The sequence below is a fragment of the Cyanistes caeruleus genome, chromosome 3 (assembly GCF_971803275.1).
Source record: "Cyanistes caeruleus chromosome 3, bCyaCae1.hap1.1, whole genome shotgun sequence".
NCBI lineage: Eukaryota > Metazoa > Chordata > Aves > Passeriformes > Paridae > Cyanistes > Cyanistes caeruleus.
The window spans coordinates 55916905-55939768 of record NC_141703.1 but is presented as its reverse complement, the minus strand read 5'-3'; the positions used below and the strand labels follow the sequence as shown (position 1 = coordinate 55939768).

The 22864-nt window shown below is 35.4% G+C and overlaps 1 protein-coding gene across 7 annotated transcripts in view; it reads right to left on the bottom strand.

The window, feature by feature from the left end:
* DIAPH3 (diaphanous related formin 3) overlaps positions 1 to 22864 on the bottom strand; it is a 203669-nt gene that overhangs the window by 63548 nt on the left and 117257 nt on the right. For 4 of the 7 annotated variants that reach the window (XR_015284565.1, XM_023932632.2, XM_086881142.1 and 1 more), the window contains 3 exons: positions 22655 to 22779; positions 13598 to 13762; positions 8975 to 9110 (listed from right to left, as the gene is read on the bottom strand). Coding sequence is in view for 3 of the 7 variants with exons in the window: in XM_023932632.2 (XP_023788400.2) it covers positions 8975 to 9110; positions 13598 to 13762; positions 22655 to 22779 (426 nt within the window). In the remaining 4 variants the exon portion in view is untranslated. Of the gene's footprint in view, positions 1 to 8974; positions 9111 to 13597; positions 13768 to 22654; positions 22780 to 22864 lie in introns of all 7 variants that reach the window. The other 3 variants (XR_015284568.1, XR_015284567.1, XR_015284566.1) reach the window with 1 other exon arrangement.

Below are 22864 nucleotides of genomic sequence, written 5' to 3'. Positions count from 1 at the left end.
GCTGAGTCCAGCTCTGGCTGTACAAGGGAGACACAAACATATCCAAGCAAAGTTAACGGCCAAGAAGACGCTAAAGGGATTAGAGCACCTCTCATATGAGAACACACTGAGAGAGCTAGGACTGTTCAGCCTGAAAGGAGAAGGCTCAGGGGGATCTTATCAATATATACAAGCACCTGCAGGGAACTATGTGGGGTGTAAAGGTGACTGCACCAGACTCATCTTAGAGATGCCCAGAGAGGACACTAGGCAACGAGCATAAACTGATTACAAACAGGTTACTTTTTTACTAAGCCCACTGAATTTCATATACACACCTATACTCTCTCACCAGCTTAACAAAACAGAATATTCTAGTAATATATTTTATATTGCATTACCTGATAATATTTTTTAAAGCCAGTCGAAAGACTCAATCTTTTTATAGCCTTTTTCCTATTCACTTGGGATGCTGTGACTTTTTAGTGGGGAAAAAAAAAGCCTGCTAAAGCCTTCATTGAGAACAATGCTAAGTTTCTTTTAGTTTTACTTAATTGCTTATAACTAAAATAGATCAGCCTTATGCACTCAGATTATCTAAGGCTATGATTTGAAAAGACAGCTAGCAGCAAGAACTATTATGAACTACATATGAAGAAATCAGTCAACATACTTTACTATTAAAACTAATTTTACTATTTAGTTTTACTATTAAAACTAATTAAAACTATTTTTTACTAATTTACTGCTACTATTTACTATTTTCCCATTTTCTTTACACATAACTCCAATGACGCTAACAAGAACAACCAATCTGCTTTCCAGACTAGCCAAAAACTAGTATTTTCATTAGTTTTATTTCACAGAGGGAAAAAATACAAACATCTATTATTGAGTTGAATCAATTACAATTTCATTTAGAAAGCAGGAAGACCAACTATAGGAGCATTATTAATTGAACATAACTTCTTAAAAGAATATATAGAGCTGAACATAATATACCTGTGTGGATGTGTGTGAACATTTTAACTCTTGTTTACTGTGTGCCTCTGAAGGAGCTCATTGAGCACAGTACGGTTTCCATTTAAATTTATAAACAGCTAATAAATTATAAAATATACATAATGATTACTCATACTGAAAGTTGTGCTACAGAGATGAGGGGCTCAAGGAAATTTTCAAGTTAAATAATTTTTCACCAGTGGAGTGCTAAAGTTCTGCCTGGATTACATGACTGAACTTACTCTAAGGAAAACTTCTGGACAGTTTTGGGTGGGAAAGACCCTTTGGTCTTGGGGTGGGTAGGTATAAGTGCCTAAGAATACCCAGGAAAATCAGACCACTAGCCCACCTACCCCTGCATCCTTTGTGCACTAGTAGCTGACAGCAAACATCTATACAAAGGACAGGATAAATATATAATAACATTTCTAGAATGGTCTCTTGGTCTCCAGCTGTTCATGATTCAAAGACTTTGTATTTGAATTTAGTAGGCTTCAGTAGAGAGAAACTGACAGAGAAATCAAGTAACTTTTGTCAGCAAGCTTCAGAGCAAGAATATTTTGGTATGCAGTAACAAAACTGTACTTCTGTACAACCACTGAGGTATTGCTGAGTGAAGATAAGCGTCCTAGCCAACAGCATAGTAATAGAAGCAGCAGCAGACCCAGTTTGAAGGAAGAGTCAGAGACATGACCTTCCCATCAGCTAGCTTTCCAACAATTACAGAGGAGGTTCTTGGCTCTTTTACAACCTTGGACTGAGGAAAGTAAAAACAAAGCATATCCTCCAATGCTTTGGTAAGGATATTTATTCCTCTCTTCTGCTGCAACTTGAGAGAAGAAACTTCTGATGATACAGAAAAAAACCTGAGAGAATAAAAGCATCACATAGCAGGAGTGAGAGTTTAGAGGACTCTGATATCTACCTCCTTTCAGAGGAGATGTGAGGTAGTATTTGGAGTAGGAAATGCCCACTCAAATCAAAACCTATTATCTGTACAAACATTAGCGCTCTTAATTCCACAGAATTCTCCAGAGACTGTAATTGTTTTTCATGGTAATGGCATTTTAAGTTTGCAGTACTGTTTTCGTATTTGATGAGAAATTTTACCACTATAACATAAATGGCAAGCCTTATGAGAATATTCATCTACAGACATTATTTTATTGACCCTTAATTTTTTCAACAGTTCTGTTTGTTCTAATTATTTTTCTCTCTTCCAAACACAGCTGCTATTTATTTTTCCTTGGGCTTTGTGTAAACCTCAGTTTCATAAACACTTTTCAGCTACTACCTCCAAAGATTCCACTTCTAAGAAAATAATTGTTTCTTCTAAACAACTTGCTCTTTTAGAGATACTACATAGTACAAACTAACAGCAGTTGCTGCATTCTGAGCCTCACAGGTTGCAAATAAGTGCATGAACCTCCACGTCCCAGAAGACTTAGCACCTTTGACATCTTGTTAGAGCATGACCTGTGACTACTAGCTGTTGATTAAATTAGTATACATTCAGATCAGTTCTACTTTTTTGCACTAAAAACATCAAATTCTGGGAAACAGATAAGGTTTTGCTGTATCTCATCTTTTGCTGTGGCTTCTGCGGATGTTTTACATCAGATGTACCACACTGAGTCTTTTAGATTTTTTTGATTAAACATACCTGTATTTTATAATTCTCGGAGATCTTTTTCAAGCATGAATGTGCCAATTACTCTTGAGGGAACATCTGGATGTTCTCAGTAATTTACCCAGATTTATACTTTACTGTCAAAACAGTACAATTTTAGCTGAAAAATAACCTCCATACTTAGGAAAGTATCAAGTGATATCTCCTTTCTGCTGGATTTGTGGCCAGTGTCTGTCACATCTCCTTCCTCATATGTATGACTTTTTAACTGACATTATGCAAAAATTAGATCTACTCCCCAAACCCCTCATGGGCTTACTACCAGCTGTACAGTAAATATTAACATGAGTAAATATTGAGTAAGAAACTCTAAATGGTCTCAGAGTTCTTACTACCATTGTAATTTAACAAAAGAGGAAGAAGTTATACTCCTCACAGTTATGGAAAAGAGTTATTTCCCACTAGCCTCCTAATAAAAGTGATTCTTAAGAATGAATTCAAATAAGAGAAAGTGACCTCAGGAGTCCTCTTGGTGAAGAGGGTCCAATTTGAGGATAAGTGGAGGCAATCAGGGAACAAGAGGAAAAAGTTATCAGCACCAGGGAGGAACCAACTTGAGTGGAGCACTTGAAATTCCAAAAGGGGAAGCTACCTGGAGAAAATAACTTCCACAAAATGCTTGTTGGATATTAATAATATATCCTTAGGACTGCGTCATATATAACATTGTCAGATCTTTTGTCCTTGTTCAGTAAATTTAATTGAATGAAATATATTCCTGAGTTCCTGAAAGGTAGTAGTATATGTACTATTGTCCAAAAATCTGTATTTTTTTCAGGATATTAAACAGCAGACATTTTAAAACAAAAAATTACCAGCATAGGTTAGAAACTAATGATGTCATTTCAGTGACTTTTACAGTCCTTCACTTCCCTCAGAAAAAAAAGGAATACTCTTGAGAAGTACTGAATCTCTTACTCCAGTGAGAACAAATTAATGTAATGGAGGTCTTATGAACTTGAGCTAAGCAGGTAAAGTGGGGTCTTTGAGGGAACCTACCAATATAAATAACTTTGGGGATTTTTTATTAATTTCAAAGGTAAGCATTTTATCAGTTGGAACCTGAACTTTAATTACCTAATTACATTTACTACTTTCATTTTTTAAACTACCGGTACTGGGATCCATGGTGTCCTTTTGTTTTGCAGAACGCTACAGAACTAATGAAAATATTCATATTGCTCAACAATAGCAGACAATAATAAAGCAGTTAATATTTTAAGAACTAAAGCCTAAAAGGCTCTTAAGCAAGTTTGTGAGACAGAAATGTGGGGTATTTTTCCAAAATATATAAAACCTCTAAAAATAAATGCTGCAAAATTGACTGCAAATAAGGTCATAACTGTTTCAATGAACTAAAACTTATTTAAAACCAGATCATTATGATAAAAATGAAACTGAATAACACAACTGAAAACAAACTAATATGCTATATTGGAAATCAGATGCTCCATTTTGGCATTACTGCACTGCTTTTATGCAAGAAAAGGGCAATCTTTGTAAATAACCACTGATAAAAGTGGCTTGTTACTTAAATAGTATTCAAAGTAAGACACAATGAAAATGCCACAATGATGGAGTTCTCAATTATATTACAATAAATTTAGCTGCTATTATCTCAGCTATAGAATTATTTACATTCTGATAAGATCAAAATAATTGATTGGTGTGCTTCTACTAAGCATCTGAACAGCATGAGAAAGTATGTATCTGAATGTTAATAGTATGCAGAAAAGTGGCATTTACATAAAGATCCCCTTTCACTGGCTATTCACCTTTGAAAGGATAGTGTGTGATAGTTTGATCTGGCTTCACAAAAGCAAGTAAAGCATCTCACGATGAGTAGAATTTTGTAATCCAGAGAATCTTTAGAGAACAGATTTTATTAACATAAATTTCAAAATACTAAGTATCACTCACTACTTAGTCAAAATGTTTACTGAATTCCCCTCACTTTTCAAGTTAGGATGGAGCTGAAAGGAAAATGTGAAGCTGATACTTCTACTACATAAACTGAAGACTCACAGACTTCTTTATCAGTGAACTATTTGAGCTGTGACCACTAGGACAGGTACATGTTGCTGAGATGTGAAGGAGAGATAGAGACTTTAGTAAACCACAGTTTAGAGCTGTGTAAATCTGACACTGGTTTGCAGGTCCAAATCTCAAAAACAATTTGCAAGAGGGCAAATGAAACTATTCCATATAATAACAGAAATCTATGATCTTATCAGAGGAGGTTAAAATTTATATTGTAAAGCCTACCTAAAATATTCAGGTTTTTCTAAAATATGCCATACTGCATATATATATATAAAACACTACACACTTCACAAACTATAAAATATTGATATATTTATATCTGAGATACAAAAAAATTGAATTTAAAACTTAATGAAGACTAATCACAATGTACACATATATATCTAATTTTAGAAAATGACCATATCAACATTGAATTTGGTGCAACAGTATGGCAAAAGAAGCCTGATACAGAAGTATGGATGACAGAGCATACTTGTGATCTAGATGACTCAGCTGTCACCTGTGTATCAAAGGCACAACATAGGCTAAGAAAGATTATTATAGTTTGAGAAGGCTGATATATTACAGGGCTACCTTGGAACTCATATTTGCCATAAATGTCAGTTACTACTAATGAAATTATTATTTTCATCCTGAAGAAATTAGTTTAACTAAAACTCAGGAGTTACCTTTAATACAGATTGATTTTCTTTTGGGGTTAATATGACCTTTTTAGACTTCACTTTTTTGTTGTTGTAGCTAATTCAAAACTGGTATGATTACAGTCCTAACATGCTGTGTGCAACTTACTGACTCAAGTCACACACTGGGTATATTTTAACACAATTTATATTTTGTTATATAGTATTTTATGATGTAAGTGTCCCTGCACATGGCGAGGGGGATTGGGGGTTTATCGTCCATTCTAACCCCTTAGCATTCTATTATTCTATAATTCTATATTAAGTTTTTGTCAATGCAAAAAAAGTCAGCAAATACCCCCCAAATAACTAAAAACTTCTGCAGTATTATGTAGGTTACTTTTATGCGAAAGTAGTTTCCTCCACCTCATGCAGCCAAAGGTAGCACGATAGGCAACAAAACCCTGCTTTTCAAATAGCTTCCAAAAGCAGATGAAAGATGAAAAAACCCAGAGAAAAGGACTTCAAGAACAAAGCAGAATCTGGGGCAGGTTAAATGTCTGTGCTGTAAATGAGACCAGTGGTTAATACAAGCTTGGGACGGCGATACAAATCCTGTTTAAGCACTGGATAGCACCTCACATCTTGAAAGATATGAAGTAGAGGCTGAAAGCGAAGCTTCAGAATCATAAACTAGTCACTAATGGCTAATTAACGGTCACTGAAAAAAAAGCACAACCTCAAGCACCGTGAAAAGATTGCTTTTACCTTAAGAAAAGGAGCAGCAGCTAAGCAAGAGAAAATCAAAGGCATTTCTGTGGTCTGAGGAATTAACACACTGAAGCATTTTACATCTGCTAACCTAGAGATAGACAAGAGGATTTGAACTATCTAGAAACCAAACCATTTTATAAAAGAATATGTTCCAAAACTGTGCATGGAGAAGTTAAGAGAGATAGTAGGGTAGAAAAAAAAAAAATCTATTTCCATTCTAGCTTCCCTTGCAGAAAAACTCAAATTTCAGTATGTCATCCTGTCAACTAGGAGCATCACTGGTAGCCATGATCACCAACACTACATACTACAGTATGAGCTCCATGGGATTTTATACTGACATTTAATTTAGGACACAGATGTTAGACACGAACTATGCAGAGGTAGTGATTGATAGGTACTAAAAACTAATTATAGTGATAATGACAAAAAAATGCACAAGGGTAAGATAATAGCACAACCAGTGCTGCTAATGACTGTCAGCCCAGTAAAGTGGGATTGGATTATTTTTTTGATTTTTTTATTTGTTTGTTTTGATTTTTTATTGCTGTTGACGATTCTTAAGAGTTTTTAAAAGAAGTTTAAGAGAAAGAGTTAAGAAACTGTGAAGTAGCACATAGTACAGGGATACACAGACATGCCGAATCTTCAAATCATTTTCAGTTAAAAACCATGTTACACAAAAAAAAAAAAAAAAAAAAAAATTAAAAAAAAATAGTTGAGATGTAGAGTACACTGTGATCTATCCAGTGAGGAAAATAAATATTGAAGAACCATTATTTAGCATATACACTCTCATCTTTTCTCCCAGGTACGCGCCTCTTTGAAACCTCAAAAATAACTTCTGGATTGGTGACATCAATGGGTTTTATTCAAGTAATATGTGAAATAATGTTCCTACAAATCTAACATCTGATCTACTCACCATATAAAGAAATAATAGGCAGCAAAAATCAGTTACTCCACAGTCACACTTCAGGTAAGAGTGTTTTGGTGTTTTGACAGAGAGAGAACCTGGTTATGAATTTTTTAGCAGATCAGACATGACTGATTTACAGATTCTTAATGAGAAGACAACCTTTCGATGAACAAGTTATAACTAGGAAAAAAATGGATAAAAGGAAAAAAAACCACTTTTTTTTTGGCTATGTAACTCCAAAAAATTAGAGCTACATTATGCCTCCAATTAAATACTGTAAATACAATTTTGGTAAGGCTGTCAAAATAACAATACAATAATCATTATTAAAAAAATAAAACAACCTCATTTTTCATATATTTGTTGTTGTCCTCCCTGACAAACAAATCTACCACATGTGCTTTCCTTCCCACGCCCAAAATTCAGGTTTTTTAGACTTAAAAATATGTTGCAAACAGGCACAAGAAACCTAACAACTCACAGTGGCCAATTTAGTCAATATCAGGCTCAAGACATTTATACCTTGAGGTGATCCTAGCACCATCTTTTACTATCTGCTGTTTAGATCAGGCATTCCAAACTGAACCTTAAGTAACTCACAGGACAATAAACATCTTTCTGTACACTTGCATGATATCAAAACCCCAGGCTACTTAAAGACAAGTAGAGGACAAGTACTTAGTTGCCTGCCACATCAGCTGAAGTGTAAGGGTTCACTATCAGAGGCCTACATACACGTGTATATAACACATAAGTCTCCAACATTGGCACCTGCATTCTGGGAAGACCGAACATGACATTATGAAGAACAGGATTTGAGAGTAGCTTTAACTTTGACTAAAAGACTATCAATTTTCCATCCAAAATGCCATACATGTCTGAGAGAAATCTCATTTGAAACATTTCCAATCATGCTTAAATACAGACACCACTTTTACCCCTTTCTAGTCTTCTGCAGCCTCCTCTATCTTCTATAGCTTTGAAAAGATTGTTACTGGTGGTTTTCTGATTTGGTCTTGAATTGTACTTCTAAAGAATTAGAATTTCTGTGTTCAGAGAACAGCACCTGATTTCCCACAAGAAAGCTTTAGACTCACACTTCAAAACATGGATAGGCTTATAAAAGTAAATCAAAGACTTTTGGTCTGAAGCACCTCTGAAACTAAACACACCTACTCTGGCTATTAGTGAAAACTGGAAGAGACAGATAATCATTTATGCCAAAGGTGCCAACCAGGGTTTAGGTAGGGAACTGTTTAACAAGATCTGCTCAGGAACAAAAAAAAAGATTAGCTCGTGGCAATTTACACAGTAAGTCATGTATCATTCTGAAGGACTACTGAAGCTCAGTCTAAGATAAAATACAGGCATAAAGAGGATCATCAGACACCTCTTTTAGTAACAGGACACTCACAGCATTTGCCATCTCTTGGTACAAAAGACAATATTGCACCACTAACTTTTAAAATGCATGGCTGAGGGGGTTTTTGAGGCATTTCAATAGGGACCTGTTAAAATAACAATTGGCATATTCAAAGTAAAATACAAAGTAATTCAGGAAGGGCTTAGTCTTATAAAAGAACGAAAATGAGTATGTAACCTTAGTTAAAGAAAATTGCTTTGTGATTTGGAAAATGTCTTTTCTCAAGTAACGTAAAGGGTTCTGAGCATAACTGAACTTACACTTGGTCACACAAAGTTCAATATATTCCAATGGTAAAATAAAAAGCAGCAATTTGAGTTATTTTATAACTCAAAACCTCAGGCGATTAGGAAAGCTCATTTAAAAAACCTAAAATTTAAACACTTCTTTGCTGAAAACTTTAATCAGTGAAAAAGAATTCATGTATTTTGATTTTTTCTCACAACACATTCAGATAATGAAAAAATAGAAGCTTTATTTCCAGTAAATGCTTGGTAAAATGTGTTTTCTACATTACTTACCTGTTTTCATTTCTAACAAGCGTTTTTTCTTTTGTTGTCTCTCTAGTTTTTCTTTTTCTGCCTTCTCCTTAGCTACTTTAGCACGTCTCTGTTTTTCTTCTGCTTCCCTTCTTCTCATATTTTCTTTTACAGCTTGCTATGAAAAAAGTAATAAGGAGTTCCATTAAAATGGGAATCTTAGCAAAAACAAAGCTGAACCTTAAAAACAAAGAAAAAAGCTTTCAAACCATATCCCCTAACTAACCTTAATTTATCAAATCAAGTAAGTATTTTACATTCCATATTTAGTACATTTTATTCAGAAGAGTAAGCAAACAGAATAAATACATTAAAAGCATACTAATTGCCCCCAAATGAGGATTCTAAATTCAACAAGAAATACGTCTTAAGAATACATATTAATGTAGGAAGAATTCAAACTGCCTAAAACACCTTGTTCTACAGAAATGTATGCGACCATTTGTAGTTCTAAAACAATTTCAACACTTTCTTCTTTCTCATGCTACCACTATACCAAGCAAAACAAGGCTGCCTGGGTAAGAGTGTTGCATTTTTCTTATTCTTATCAACATATGCATTAATTCACTGGGTTTATAAATTCTGGTTAATACGAACACAATACTGTTTATTTTGAATTATAAATATGTACTCCAAAACTTCCAATGAAGCTAAAACAGAACAATGAGTTTCAGAGGTTTGAAATAAAAATTTTGCATATTCAGACATTAAGCAAAAAAACTCTATTACATTCAATACATTTTTAACAGAAGTAATTTGGGATTAACTTTTCATTATTTTAATATTAGCTATGTACACTGGTAAACTCATAGTGCTCTGATAATTTACTTTTGCATTAAAGTGCACCTATTCTTCATCGCAGAAAGTTGTTTTTTTCAGAACAGTTACACAGAACCTGTCTTTCATAATATATCAGTGTCCCCTCTTACAAAACGGCTAACATCTTCACAAGGTCTGAGGCAAAACTGCAAATTTGCAGGGGTAATTAATGTCTCATTTGTTTTTAGCAAGAAAACATCCAGACTGCACTCAGGAAAAAACAAAACAAACTTGTTTTGGATAACTGAAGAAGAATAAGCTTTCCATCATGAAAAAAACGACAATGAAATGGATCTTTTATACAAAGCAAAACTGTATTTTCACAGTGACTCCTCCAAAGTCACAAACTGTCAAAGTTCTTGGGGGTGGGGGTAGATGCTTCCTACAAAATGATAAAATTTTTAATTGAATTAATTTTGACAAATGATTTGCTGATTTTCAGACTGGGCAGTCTGTAGAATAAGCTACTGGATAAACTACTGAATAAAATTCAAATAGGACATGGTACTTGGCAAGTACAATATTGGCAGAAATTACACTCCTAATAGAGTGACCAAGGGAATTTCTAACTTTTTCCCCAAAAATATTATCAGTAGGACTCAGCCTCAGATTGCAGTCATTCAAATGTAGATGTCTACTCTTTCTAATCACAGGCCTGACTTAATAGCTTATACCTTCATATGCAGTGTAAATTGGATGCTTTGGAGTATCACACCTTGTCCCGAGCTTTTCTCTAACAGGAAAGTGATTTTCCACAAATTCTATGTCAAAGCTTAAAATTTCAGGCTGATGATGTCTTGGGTACTATTTAAGACACTTCTCCAGGATACTAGGTACTTCTGTTGTTATGTCTCCTTTAAGACATCAGGTAGACAGCTCTCCAAATTCCACTAAATGAATTAAATATGCATCTCCCTTGACTTAAACACAAGATTAGACACTCAAACTCTCATAAAGATATGCCCTAAGGCCAAATTCTATCCTACATGTCCCATGTGTTTTCAACATGAAATGTAAGTGGAATGCCAAGACCTAGATTTTCCAAACTGGAGGCATTCTTGGGCTCTCTCTTGTGATTTCCAGGGTTGTTTCGAATTTTTATTTAAGTATTTGCTTCATATAAAGGAAAAATAGAGTCTAGGGAACACTCTTACTTGGTTGCTCTTCTGCTTCTTGAAGTTATGTGTCTGCTGCAGAGTAACCTAGCACCAATAGGAGCAAGGGGTTTCTATACCCTATGATTAGCCCAATTAGCCTACTCTTTGACGGAAGAGCTGCTACCTCAAGGTATGTTTGCTCCCTTTCCTACAACTGGAGGAAAATTCTAACCATTAGACAATTTCTTCATCATGAAACTTATCCTTCAAGGAAAGGAACGAGCTTTCTTGCAATATCTGTGATGCTGTGAAAGTACAGAGGGAGGATTACAGGGATCTCTGATACCTAAGATATTCCACTGAGTGTACCAGGAACTTAGCCACGGAAGCTAAAGCTCAAGATGGCAAGATGCTTCACCCCTTTTTTGTGATCTGGCCAAGTAACTGTACTTTAATTTGGTGCTCACAGAGTGCAAATAACAGTTGCCACAACTACCAAATAGCACTGAAATACAAAATGCAGATCAAAGTTACCTATGAAACTGAAGTCTAGGGCTCCAGATCTAAACACAGAGATTTTTAAAACTTTTTCATATATTTTCATTAATTAAGAATAAAAAATATAAATATAGGTAGGAAAATACTTCATGTAAATCATCAACTTTGCATGACAACAAGTTGATGGAATTTCACTCTCCCATACCTACTGGTGACTAAAAGAGTGGTCTTTTAGTTTGAGCTTCTTAATAATCCACTGATTTTTTCAGCACTAAATTTACAGGTCTTCTGAACTAAATTTTCTAAGATAACAATCACCTGCAGTTTCTTTCAGTAACAAACTCCAATACTAAACGATTCTGAAAATCGGTTCATTTGTCTCATGCTAGGCATCTCAAAGATCTTTTCTGAAAAGCCTCAGAATTGAGCAGCTACTCAAGATTTTGGTTAGTGTCATTGAATGATGGGGGGTTTAATGCCTTATCTACACATCTTTTCACATAACCTTCAAACTGTGCTCTGCAAGACAGAATTATTAATTTTCCTCAAGGTTTCTTCTATCATGCTCATCAATAATACCTAACTGTTTTGAAGCATTAATTAATCTACCTTTATGACACTGCTGTGAAGTAGAGGCTAGCATCAGTGCTAATTTTACAGACACAGAGAAGAAATATGGGAAAATTAATGCAAAGCACAACTACTTCCTTAGAGCCTCCAACTCAACATGAACCTAAGCATTCAGAATTCTATGACATTTACATGGAAGGCATGGTTTAAACATCAGAAATTAAAGTAATACTACTATTTTGTAATATTTATTAATTCTGAAATCTGACTACTGAGCTTCGTATTAGGCACTGATCAAGCTAGGAAAACACAATAAATGCCCCTGTTCCCAAAAATCTAGCATATGTAACTTGCCAAGCAAAATTGTTGCAACGAATAATATCTAGGGTTTTAGTTGCTAAACTCTAAAGCAGCGGAGGCTTAGTAATCATTACATGTTCCGAATGGTTGCTAAATATGGGTTCCAGTTTGTCCTGAGGTGACTTTATGATACTGGTATCCCCAATGGTCTGGTTTATGTTATATATTAAGTTCTGCACCTTTAAGACTGGCTTTGAGAGCAAGAGAGGGAGAAGAAGAAGCCTCAGTTTGTGTTAAAGAAAAACATCACTCCCCCACATCCCGCTCCTGGACTGTGGTGTCTGCAGCACAGACAGACAGCGGGACAGAGCTTCTCTCTGGCTTTTAGTTAGTTTTAGCTAGCTGAGGCAGAGGAGTTCCCTGGACCTTTTTTTTTCCTCCTTTTTTTCTCTTGGATCTGTGCAAGCCTGCTCTGGACTGAACACCCAGCCAAACCCCGGGAGCTCAGGCCTGTGGCCCACCGGGGCCTGGGCCTCGGCACTTTCCAGCGCCAGAGGGACTGATAAGAACCTGAGCGAGCCGAGCTGCACCACATGAAAAGGACTTTTCTTCCTAGACTTGTCATCTCATCGAACAGTGAGAGGTTTTATTATTTAATATTATTCGATTTCTGTTAAATAAACAGCTTTTTCCACTTCTCTCCAAAGAATTTTTTTCTTTTTTCCCTTTCCCGGAGCAGTTGGTGGGGAGGGGGCATTTCCTTCCCGGAGCAGTTGGTGGGGAGGGAGAATTTCCCTGGGGAAATCCCCATTTGGAGTTTTCCTCCCTAATTTTCCCTAAACTAGGACACAGTTTAAGCCCTTTTCTCAAAAGTGATGGCAATATTCATTTCAAACTGTTTCTTAGTACCTGTGAAAGAAGTCTTTTTCTCCAGGTAAATCTTCAGACCTGTCTGAAATCATTAAAAAATCCAACTAACCAAGTAAAACGAAACAAGACTGGGAAACATGCAAGCAACCTAAGTACGTGTGTTGTAATGATAACTTGTAATAATTAGGCTGCAATGAGGAGTAGGTGGCAAAATGACAAAATGAATCTTTCTACAGTTCTATAGGCTTTAGTTGGATCACTCTTCCAGATTTTGTCACAAAACTCATGCTCATACAACATTGCTGCAGAAGGGTAGTCAGTAAGTTAAGCTATGTAATCGAAAGAAGCCAGATGTGACACAAATCAGCTTATTATACAAATTCATACATATAGATAAGGTTACAAAATACAAGTTCTAAGAAACATTAGGCATAAAATAAACATATTGTACCATGAACATCATCCTGAAGTTGTTTAAGTCCGTTAAAAACTCCTCCACTGAAACTTTCTTCAGGTCAATGGCATAATACCCCATCACATTCTGATAGAGTTTTTCCATGTTCTCATGCATCCGTGAAAGTTTCTGAAAATCTTCTTTGGCATGAACTAGGAAGCTGTACACTGCTGTTAAGGCTGCAAGAATACTCAGTGAATCCAATCAAGCACATTGCTTTCACTTAACATTGATTTGTAGGTCATACACATTTTTTTTTTTTCCCACAAATAATGACCAAAAGAATTCCTTCCATGTTGTATATGTTTCCTAGTATTTACTCTGTATACTAGGCCTATGAATAAATCCAGGGACTTTCAAAATATCTCAACCACTTTAAATTTAAATATTATTCAATTACTACATAATTTCTTATGAAATGAAATTAAATGTATGTAACTAACTTCAAGCACCCATGTAGTTTATTTAGTATCACTGTCTCCTTACTGAAGCTAAATGCTTAGGTATACAAATTACAATTTCAATGTAATTTAGGTACAGATACCGATAATTAATCTGAATATTTTATCAATAAATACTATAGTTCCTACTAAAATTAGAGTAAATATAGAAATATTGATAAACAGTATTAGAAGAAAAAATCATGAAAGATAAAAAAATTCATTGTAACAGCAATGCATTTATTTCTGTTCCTGAAGGCTGCATAAGGTATTTATGGTTTTTCTAAGGATATTTGCAATGTCAATACAACTTAATTAAATTAGAGGTGAAAACAATAAAACCACTTATATAAAAGATAAACAATTTATAAACAGCATCAAAATATTGCATAAAAAATAAAACCCTTTACGTTTATGCAGGGCTTCAAATAATGTAGTTTGCCAAAGAAGCTCAAAGACAAAATATTGTACACAGCTATTTCCTTATGTCAGGCAGCTTCAGGAAGTGTGTATTTTAATGGAATGGTAGCTAAACAAGTATTTATGTTCCATTATTTTCCTGTTGTAGTAAATGCTACAAAAGACAAGAAATAGCCATTGTATCTTTCCTCTCAATTACCCACCTCAACTACTGAAGAAGAGAATTTATTTTGTTTGTATGCTTTCTACTATAGATTCAATACACTCTGGTCATTTTAAGAAGCTCAGAATTTTTAATCAAGTGCATGAAAATCTAGACCAACAGAATGGCACAGGACGTGGCATTTTTTCATAAAGAATCTCATACCACTGGCCTCAGTCCATTGTACCTGGCTGCACAGAACCCTCTGCAGATCAACACCCCCACACAACAGCTTGCTGGAGAGTGAACTCAATCCTGTCGTCCAGATCATCAATAAAGATGTTCAACAGGACTGGCCTCTATACTGAGCCCTAGGGAACTCCATTAGTGACCAGTACATATTAACATTTTACAGCTGAATGACTGTTTTTGCTCTTCAGGTTTTATGCAATGCACTCCTTTTTTTAGTTTTGTTTACAAGCCGAATTCCATTTCAGTTGCACTGTTAAGTGTCCCTCTGGTTTGTTAAGGCTGCTTTTAAAATAACAAGTAAGAAGTTCATAAGAGTTTCTTTGTGATTTAGAATCCAGACCAGAAACTCACACAATAATGATCTCAGATATGTGCAGGAAGGGAGAAATAATGCACTTTCACAATATTCTAATTAGTCACTAATGGCTACTAGCTGATTCTGTAAGTGCAGAACAACCTCCCCTATGACAGTCTTGTGAAAAAAGACTAACTGAAGTCAAGATTTCAGCAATTTAGAAAGATGCGTCTTCCATCACCCCTCAGCCATCTAATTTCAGACTTTCTCAAGGCGGTTCTTTTGCCAGTTCAGGCTTCTTTCCATGCTTCTAATAACTTCACAAGATGCAGCTCTTAAGCAGCTTCAGACTGCCGGTGCTGATTGGCTGGCAACAGCTCAAAGACTGCTGGTGCCAGCCCTCTTCTCTTCTACATCAATTTGTCTCCTTTACTCAGATCCCAAGATGAGCACAGATCACAGGAAACTGATCTTTAGACTTAAGATTCTTAAAAAAATTATTAGGACCCTTAAAAAGCTGTTGGTAGGAAAGCAAAGAAAGTTAATGAGAGGTTTGTCTATAAATGCAGCCCAAGGACTATATAAAAAAGGATTATGAGAAACAAGACATGACAAAACACAAGCTAAGACCATCAAAAGAAATGTCACCTGTTCACAAGAACACAAACAAACCAAAACAAGAAAAAAAAAATAAGTAAATAAAATAGTGAAACTAGAAAAAAGAATTCACACATCTGGTTTAATTTTGATCCTAAAATTCAGGATACTTATTATTTGTGATTCTTTGACTATTAACACATCTTATTAAAAAAATATAGGTTTTTTGCATATATGAGGGTGCTTATGTCCACAGAGTGAAGAGTAAAAAAATGAGATAAAGTAGTTTGGCTGTCTCTCTATATAAATGTATCTCTATATAAATGATATTACACATTCCAGTATTTTTACCTTTCTAGGAAACAATAAAAAAAATAAAAAAATTTAAAAAAAAAAATTAAGAAAAAAGAAGGTTGAAATTATCAGTAAAATATAGACTTCATCTTGTAAATTCCAGAAAATATCCTGAAAAGAAAACCTGGGGAATGGGGGAGATGAGAGAAAATTTCTGTAATACTCTTCAAGACAAAGATAAAATTAGAGCTATGTTCATAGAGCCCATATAAGCTGGTTAATTTTATATTGTTGAAAACTGATTCCCCTTGAATATGTGATGCATAATTTTAAACACAAAATACAGTATTCTGTCAAGATGTTTTGCTATCTATCATTTCAATGCCAGACATGATGAATCCTGAGATTTTTATTTTCCACCTGGTGCATTATGGGATACCCCTAAGCTCTTGGCATTCTACTGAGACTGTGCTTCAATTTAGGTATTTTTAATAACTCCTCTTCCTTTTCTCCTTAAATATGGCTTTTGTTAGCCAACTCTAGCTAAACTGGAAACAACAGGGAATACTACAGAGTAAAGCAATCCCAGCTGTAATTATTATGAACAGGTTGATACATACGCATTATCAGCTACACAATTCATTGGTTTTGGACGAATGAAGGCAGAAGTACAGCTGAGCTGCAACACAGGTGGGAAGAAAATGAAATCTAGAAGTTTGGTATTTGCTAACTTTTTCTGAAGTGGCTTTACTTCATGGGCTGCCTTCTTGGAATCACTGGACTTCAGATGATTCTGATAATTAATGTAATAGGACAGCATTGCATGGCTGAGACAAGATCTGTAGCAAAATTTTGGTCTTGCATATTCTGGCAGCTCTTTTCACAGTGAACTGCTTATCTGAAGTTTATACTTATTTTAATACATTGTGGTATATAAAATACTAATACAGTGCAGCCCATCAAGTCAACTAAAAGCACCTGTTACCCTAGAAAATATAATGAACAACATTTATCTCTACCAAACACTGCCTTAAAAGACACCAATATTAACTATTTGTATTTGAGCAGAATCTTCAAAAAGGAACTGAGACCACTGCTACACTAGATGACAACAGTCTCCACAAACTATGGCAAACCTTTTGAAGACTGATGCAAAAATATTTTGAGGTCACTTCAAACCGTTTCAACAAATTAATTTCTGTTAAGATCAAGAAGTGTGAATGCTGTAGGACTCTATTAAAGATTTCCCACATTTTGGGAAAATACTTGCAACTGTCTGACAAATACATGTCAGAGAGAGATGTACCAAGTTTGAAACGAAAAATTCTGCATCTGAATACAATAGTTCAAGAAACACATAGAAATGTTTAGATTTTTTTAAATTAGTGCCTCTGAAGAGTACTTAACAAATAATACCTTTTCTCTGATTCATTCCTACTTATCTCTATGTCATAATACTAAAATAAATTGGCATATATTTGTATCACACAAAGCTGCAGCATCCACTGTGTATGTATCATATATTACAAGTAAAACCAGTGCTAGCTATGATACATGCCTTACATCCAGACCGGATATCGAAAGAATTATAGACTTAAATTAAATTTACATCAGTTGCCAAAGCACTATCTCATTACCTGTCCCCACATCTTGACCCTCTACCAAAGAGCAACATGCAACCTTTTTTTACCTGAAGAGCTCATGTCCTGTAATCCACAAAAGTCCTTAGGATGCAAGGATATCTTACAGATTCAGCTTATGCTGCACAGGAGGAACTTCAAACTATAAGGTCAACTAAGTAACCCACAGTTTGGAGGCACCAAGACCTGCAGCTGAAATAGGTTTCTTCTACCTCATTTGATAGTGAAGGCTTTGACTTAAATAAGTGATGTTTCTTCCTCCCCTTTCTGCAGTGTCAACAAATTAAATTTAATTTCAAATAAACAGTTAATTGATCAAAGGAGAGGAGTTTTTCCTAGCTGAAAGGCAGCAATCAACTGACTGCCTCTCAAGTATTAGTTCCATAAGATTCTGTAAAGAACACCATCAACACTACTTTTATCAGTAAACTCAAACTTTCTCAGCTGCTGCTTGGAAAATCAGAAGATGGGAGTTGTACTGATGAAGAGCATGTTGACTAAATCACTTTTCATATGCAATTTAAATACTCTCCATAAACCCACTAAGTTTTTTTTGGAATGTACAAGTGTATTTTGTTCACTGTGCTTTTTATGGAACACTTCACTCAATGGATTTAATACGTTAGATCAATATCAATTCAATATTCTTTGACTTCCCTAATTAAAGGAAACAGAAGAATTGTGATAATAACTATTTCTTTTCAGCTAGCATACACATGATAGCTCACAAATTAACACAATCTAATATATAGGAGAAATATTCATAATTACAGACTTTGTCAATAAAAGAGTGAACCAACTGTGCATGCCTCTGACTTCTTAAAGAAACAAGAATGCTAATCAGTTCATTAGGGGGCTTTGGGTTGTGATATTTAGCGACAGGATGTAATGGCCTGCTTGTCCATGAAGCTTAATTGTAGCCAGGATGAAAAATTATTTTCTACAAAGCACTATCCTTCCTTTTTAAGACTTCCTGCTGGTTTCTTTTTATGAGCTGCATGCTTTTCAAGACATCAGCACCATTCAGATTTCCTTGTCATAGGAAAAAAAGTAAAGACAGGCCCAGGTTTCATCATGCTGTGCAGGATTATCTAACCTTTACATCAAACCTTTTCTGCTGTGTAATTTATTGAAGTTCCTGTTTTTCTAAAAGTGAGCTGCTTTAATTAGTGTGTTCACAGACATGACTAGAAACCATATGCAACTATGCTGTTTAGAAATTGCTGTCTGTCTTCTGGGTCAGGTAGCAGGTGAGGGTAAACTACTTCTGTTCATAATATTTACTATTCAAAGCATTGCATTTGACTAGTGTAATACAATGAAATTTGTAGTCTATCTGGTCTAAGGACTCAAAGAGCACAGTTGCCTGTCTCAAACACTCTTTAGGCCACAGAAAGACATTGCACAGAAAGAAGCAACAGAATATTTCTAACCCGGCAGAGGTGAGATCTGGGTAGCACATCCTGGTTAACACTTCCAGACAAATATTCCCACTGTGGCAAACTGTATAAAGAAGCAACTGCAAAGACAGATATCACTGGTCAAAGAAAGATCACCCCAAGTTATGGGACAGACAGGCAACTGTGACCACTGAAGATGCCCCTCCCCAAATATGTCTCCGAGGGACTATAAATAAAGCCACTGTGACAGGAACTCAATATAAGATAAAGATGGTACCCTTGTCAGGGTGTTATCTCAGACCTAGGGGAAGGTAACAAAGATGGGGCAGAAGAATATATCTGTGATAATGGACACAAAGAATGCAGGATTTCTGGTCCACAAGGAAAGCCAACTCAGCAACTGTGCTGAAATCAGCTCCAGTTGAAGAAGGTAATTCTGGCAGGGGAAGATTCACAATCAAGAAGAAACAGACCAACTCAAATGAAGAGAAAGACTGAGCATGGGATTAACAGTAAGAATTGTGTAGCCAGTGAGCATCAATTAATTTCTTTGCTAAAATGTATAAATAATGAAAAGTTTTGATTGACCTCAGGACACACCACCACCAAGAAGCCCCAGGTGAAGAGACTAACAGTCTCTGGATCCATGTGCGGGGACTATCTCCTGCTTTACATCGCCTTTCCTTTCCCCCTACCCATCCCCATTTACTGTAAAATAAAATGTACATTATTGACTTCAGCATATGGTCTCAGGTCACTAAGATTTTAACAGTTGGTTTTACCTGTACTGATTTATTCTAAGTAAGACCAAATATTTATTTTGCCTGTTTCTGACAGCAGTCAATACTCAGCCACGGGAAAACAAGGAGGAAAGGAAACTTGGCTAATATAGCATGATAATTCAAGTGATGTAGCATTCAGTTTCTAGTAGTTTGTAAGTTAGTCATTCTTCTGACCTAAAGCTACCTCTGGGCTACTGTGTTTAATAGCTCCTGATGTACAATCTTTAGCCACCTACCTAAGCCTTATATGAAATTCATTCCCACTTTCAGTTTAATTGTCTGTTGTCTATGAAAACATTTCTGTAAGTATGTTTTAGCCTGCTGGACAGTAGTTCAGGTGGGAGGAACCCTTGGTTATTTACAGACACAAAGTATATATTCTTCTCTTTCCTCCTGTTTGGGACACAAAATTACAAGTATTTTTACTGTATTTTCTTAAATTTTTTATTTTCCACTGTCAGAGTGGAAACTCCTTCTGCATAACCTGTTGCCAGCTGCTGCTCATTGCCACCATCTGACATATCAGTAGATATATACTACAAAAACTGATGATGTAAGAGTATTGCTGATTTTTATAGCATCTTGCTGTTTATGTTTTCTGCTTGTTCTCAACTAGAATTGTTCCCAATTGTTCTAATACAGTATTTCTCCTTTAGATCTATTAGTCTATAATCACTGAGCTTCACTTGCTGCCTTGTCAGCATCGGCCAGTATCTCCCTTTGTCGTGAGGATTTTTTTCAAGGATATTAATCCAGACAAAAACCCCATTTTTTAACCTAAGAAATCACTTTGCTATAAGTCTGTTGAAAGACCTTGTTGAAATATGGGTGGAAATTCACTTATGCTCTACTGACTTCTTACCTTTATCTGCATGCTGCAACAGACCTGAAAAAGATGGTTTCTCTTTACAAAACATACAATGACTCTCCTCCATCACATTTTATCTCCAATTAATACATGTTCATTTTGTATTTAGTCTTCATAATTTTCTCTGTAGAAAAGCCTGATGCAGATCCTCCTTGTAGCCCTTCTAAAAAACTTGTGGGCTTCTTTTCAGCTTTGACCTGGTCTAGTCAAAGGTGTTCCTGCCTACAGTAGAGGGCTTGAAACCAGATGATCCTTGAGATTCCTTCCAACCAAAATTATTCTATGATTCCTCAATTGCGTGATTCCTTTGTGCTTTCAGCTAGTTTAGTTCATGTAAGAATCTGTAGTCCATTAAGTTTATATTTGAGTTAATTTTGAATTTTTTCAAGTATTTTGAGACCACTGTTTACTTCTGGGGATTTATTGCTATTTATTTTATATTAAGAAAAATAATTAAAATTATTCCTTTATTTAACATCATCCTCCCATTTAAAATATTATACAGTAGGGTCAACTGAAGTCCTCCCTAAAGAAAACTGATGCGAACAACAAATTTAACTTTATGGCTATGACTTATCTTCTTGACAGACACTGATAATCCACATCTTCTCTGGCAGGATTAGAGCTTTTGAGATGCCTGAAAAAGATGAAGTGTAGATCCTCCTTTGCATTTCCTAAGATGATCACTATCCTTTTTAAGTGATCAGTAAACTGCTCTAATGGTCTTCATATATGGGGATGGAATTTCAATCCCTGAAAAAGTTTATGCTACTTATTGACAAAGTCTGCCTACTTACTGTGTCTTAAATACAATTTATAACTTTTTATCACAGTATTCCACTCACTTCTGCCAGGAAGTTTCATAAAATTCCCAAAATATCAGTAACACAAAGGGAAACGAGGAATTCTACAAAATCATTTTTGGATTTTAGATGATTGGTATTAGCATATAATGTATATAAATTACATCTTTACTTGTGCACTTTTCTCCTGCTGGAAGGTTAAAATAACCCACAGTGGCCAGAGAAGGCCTGAAGCTAAGTCACAAACACTTGGGTTGCAGTGCATCTAATGAAGTGGCCCTCACACAGGAAGAATCACTACATCCACTTAGCCTCGGGGTCACTTGCCATGGCTCAGATGAGATGAATTAAGAGGACTGTGTCCTGACACCCCAGCCTTTGTATACAATAAAGCAGTTTTCCAGCTAGGTAACAACCTAGCCATGCCTGCAGAGCAACTTTCAACCTGTCTGTTCATGTTTCCGCTTCCAGATTAGTCTTGGTGCCAAGACTATGGCCAACATTTACTGGAGAGGTTTAAGTGAAACAATGCCTTTTTTTTCCAGTTTAATTAATTATCTTCAAGTCACAAGGTGTTCTTATGAAAGTCAGGCAGTGAAGTTGGCTGCATGATTTGGAATAAATAGTGAGAAAAATAATTTTGGCAAAAATAACACCAGAAAACAGTTTTCATAGGCTATGAATCTCATTTCTGAAATAACAGAAATTTTCTGGTTCTGTGGTTGAATGTACAAAAACATTAACAATGGTAATGCATACACTAGAAAACAGACACAGAGTGACAGACATATTTTTCTAAGACACTCTGACATAAAAAATACCATGTAACACTAGAGTGCTTAACATCCCTATTACAACTTCTTTTCACTAAGAAACTCATATACAGCGTAAAAGCCAGCAGTAAGCATTTTTGTCCTCATTCATTCCACTTCAGAAGAATCCTTTAATTGGACTGCTCATGTATTTAGCCTTTGAGAGGAAAAACAAGTTATATTTTTCAAAAATACATGCTACAAACTAGACAGAAGTTATGTAAAGAAATTTAAAACTAAAAGCAATGCAGTTAAATTACTTAGGGATTTTTCATTTGGTTTTTGTTTTAAGAATGCTCTAAAGGATATTGACATTTTTACTACAAACTTATCGTGCTTATCTTCAGGAACTGGAAAAGTCTGCAAATCCTTCTCAAGCTGTTGAAGTTGCCTCTCCATATGCTTCAGGCTCTTCTCCAGGTTCTCTGCTGAGACTAAAATACAGAACATTTGTTCTGTTAACACACAAAACAAAAACCATTGTTTTCAAAATGCAAGAGTTAAAACCTTAACCAAGTC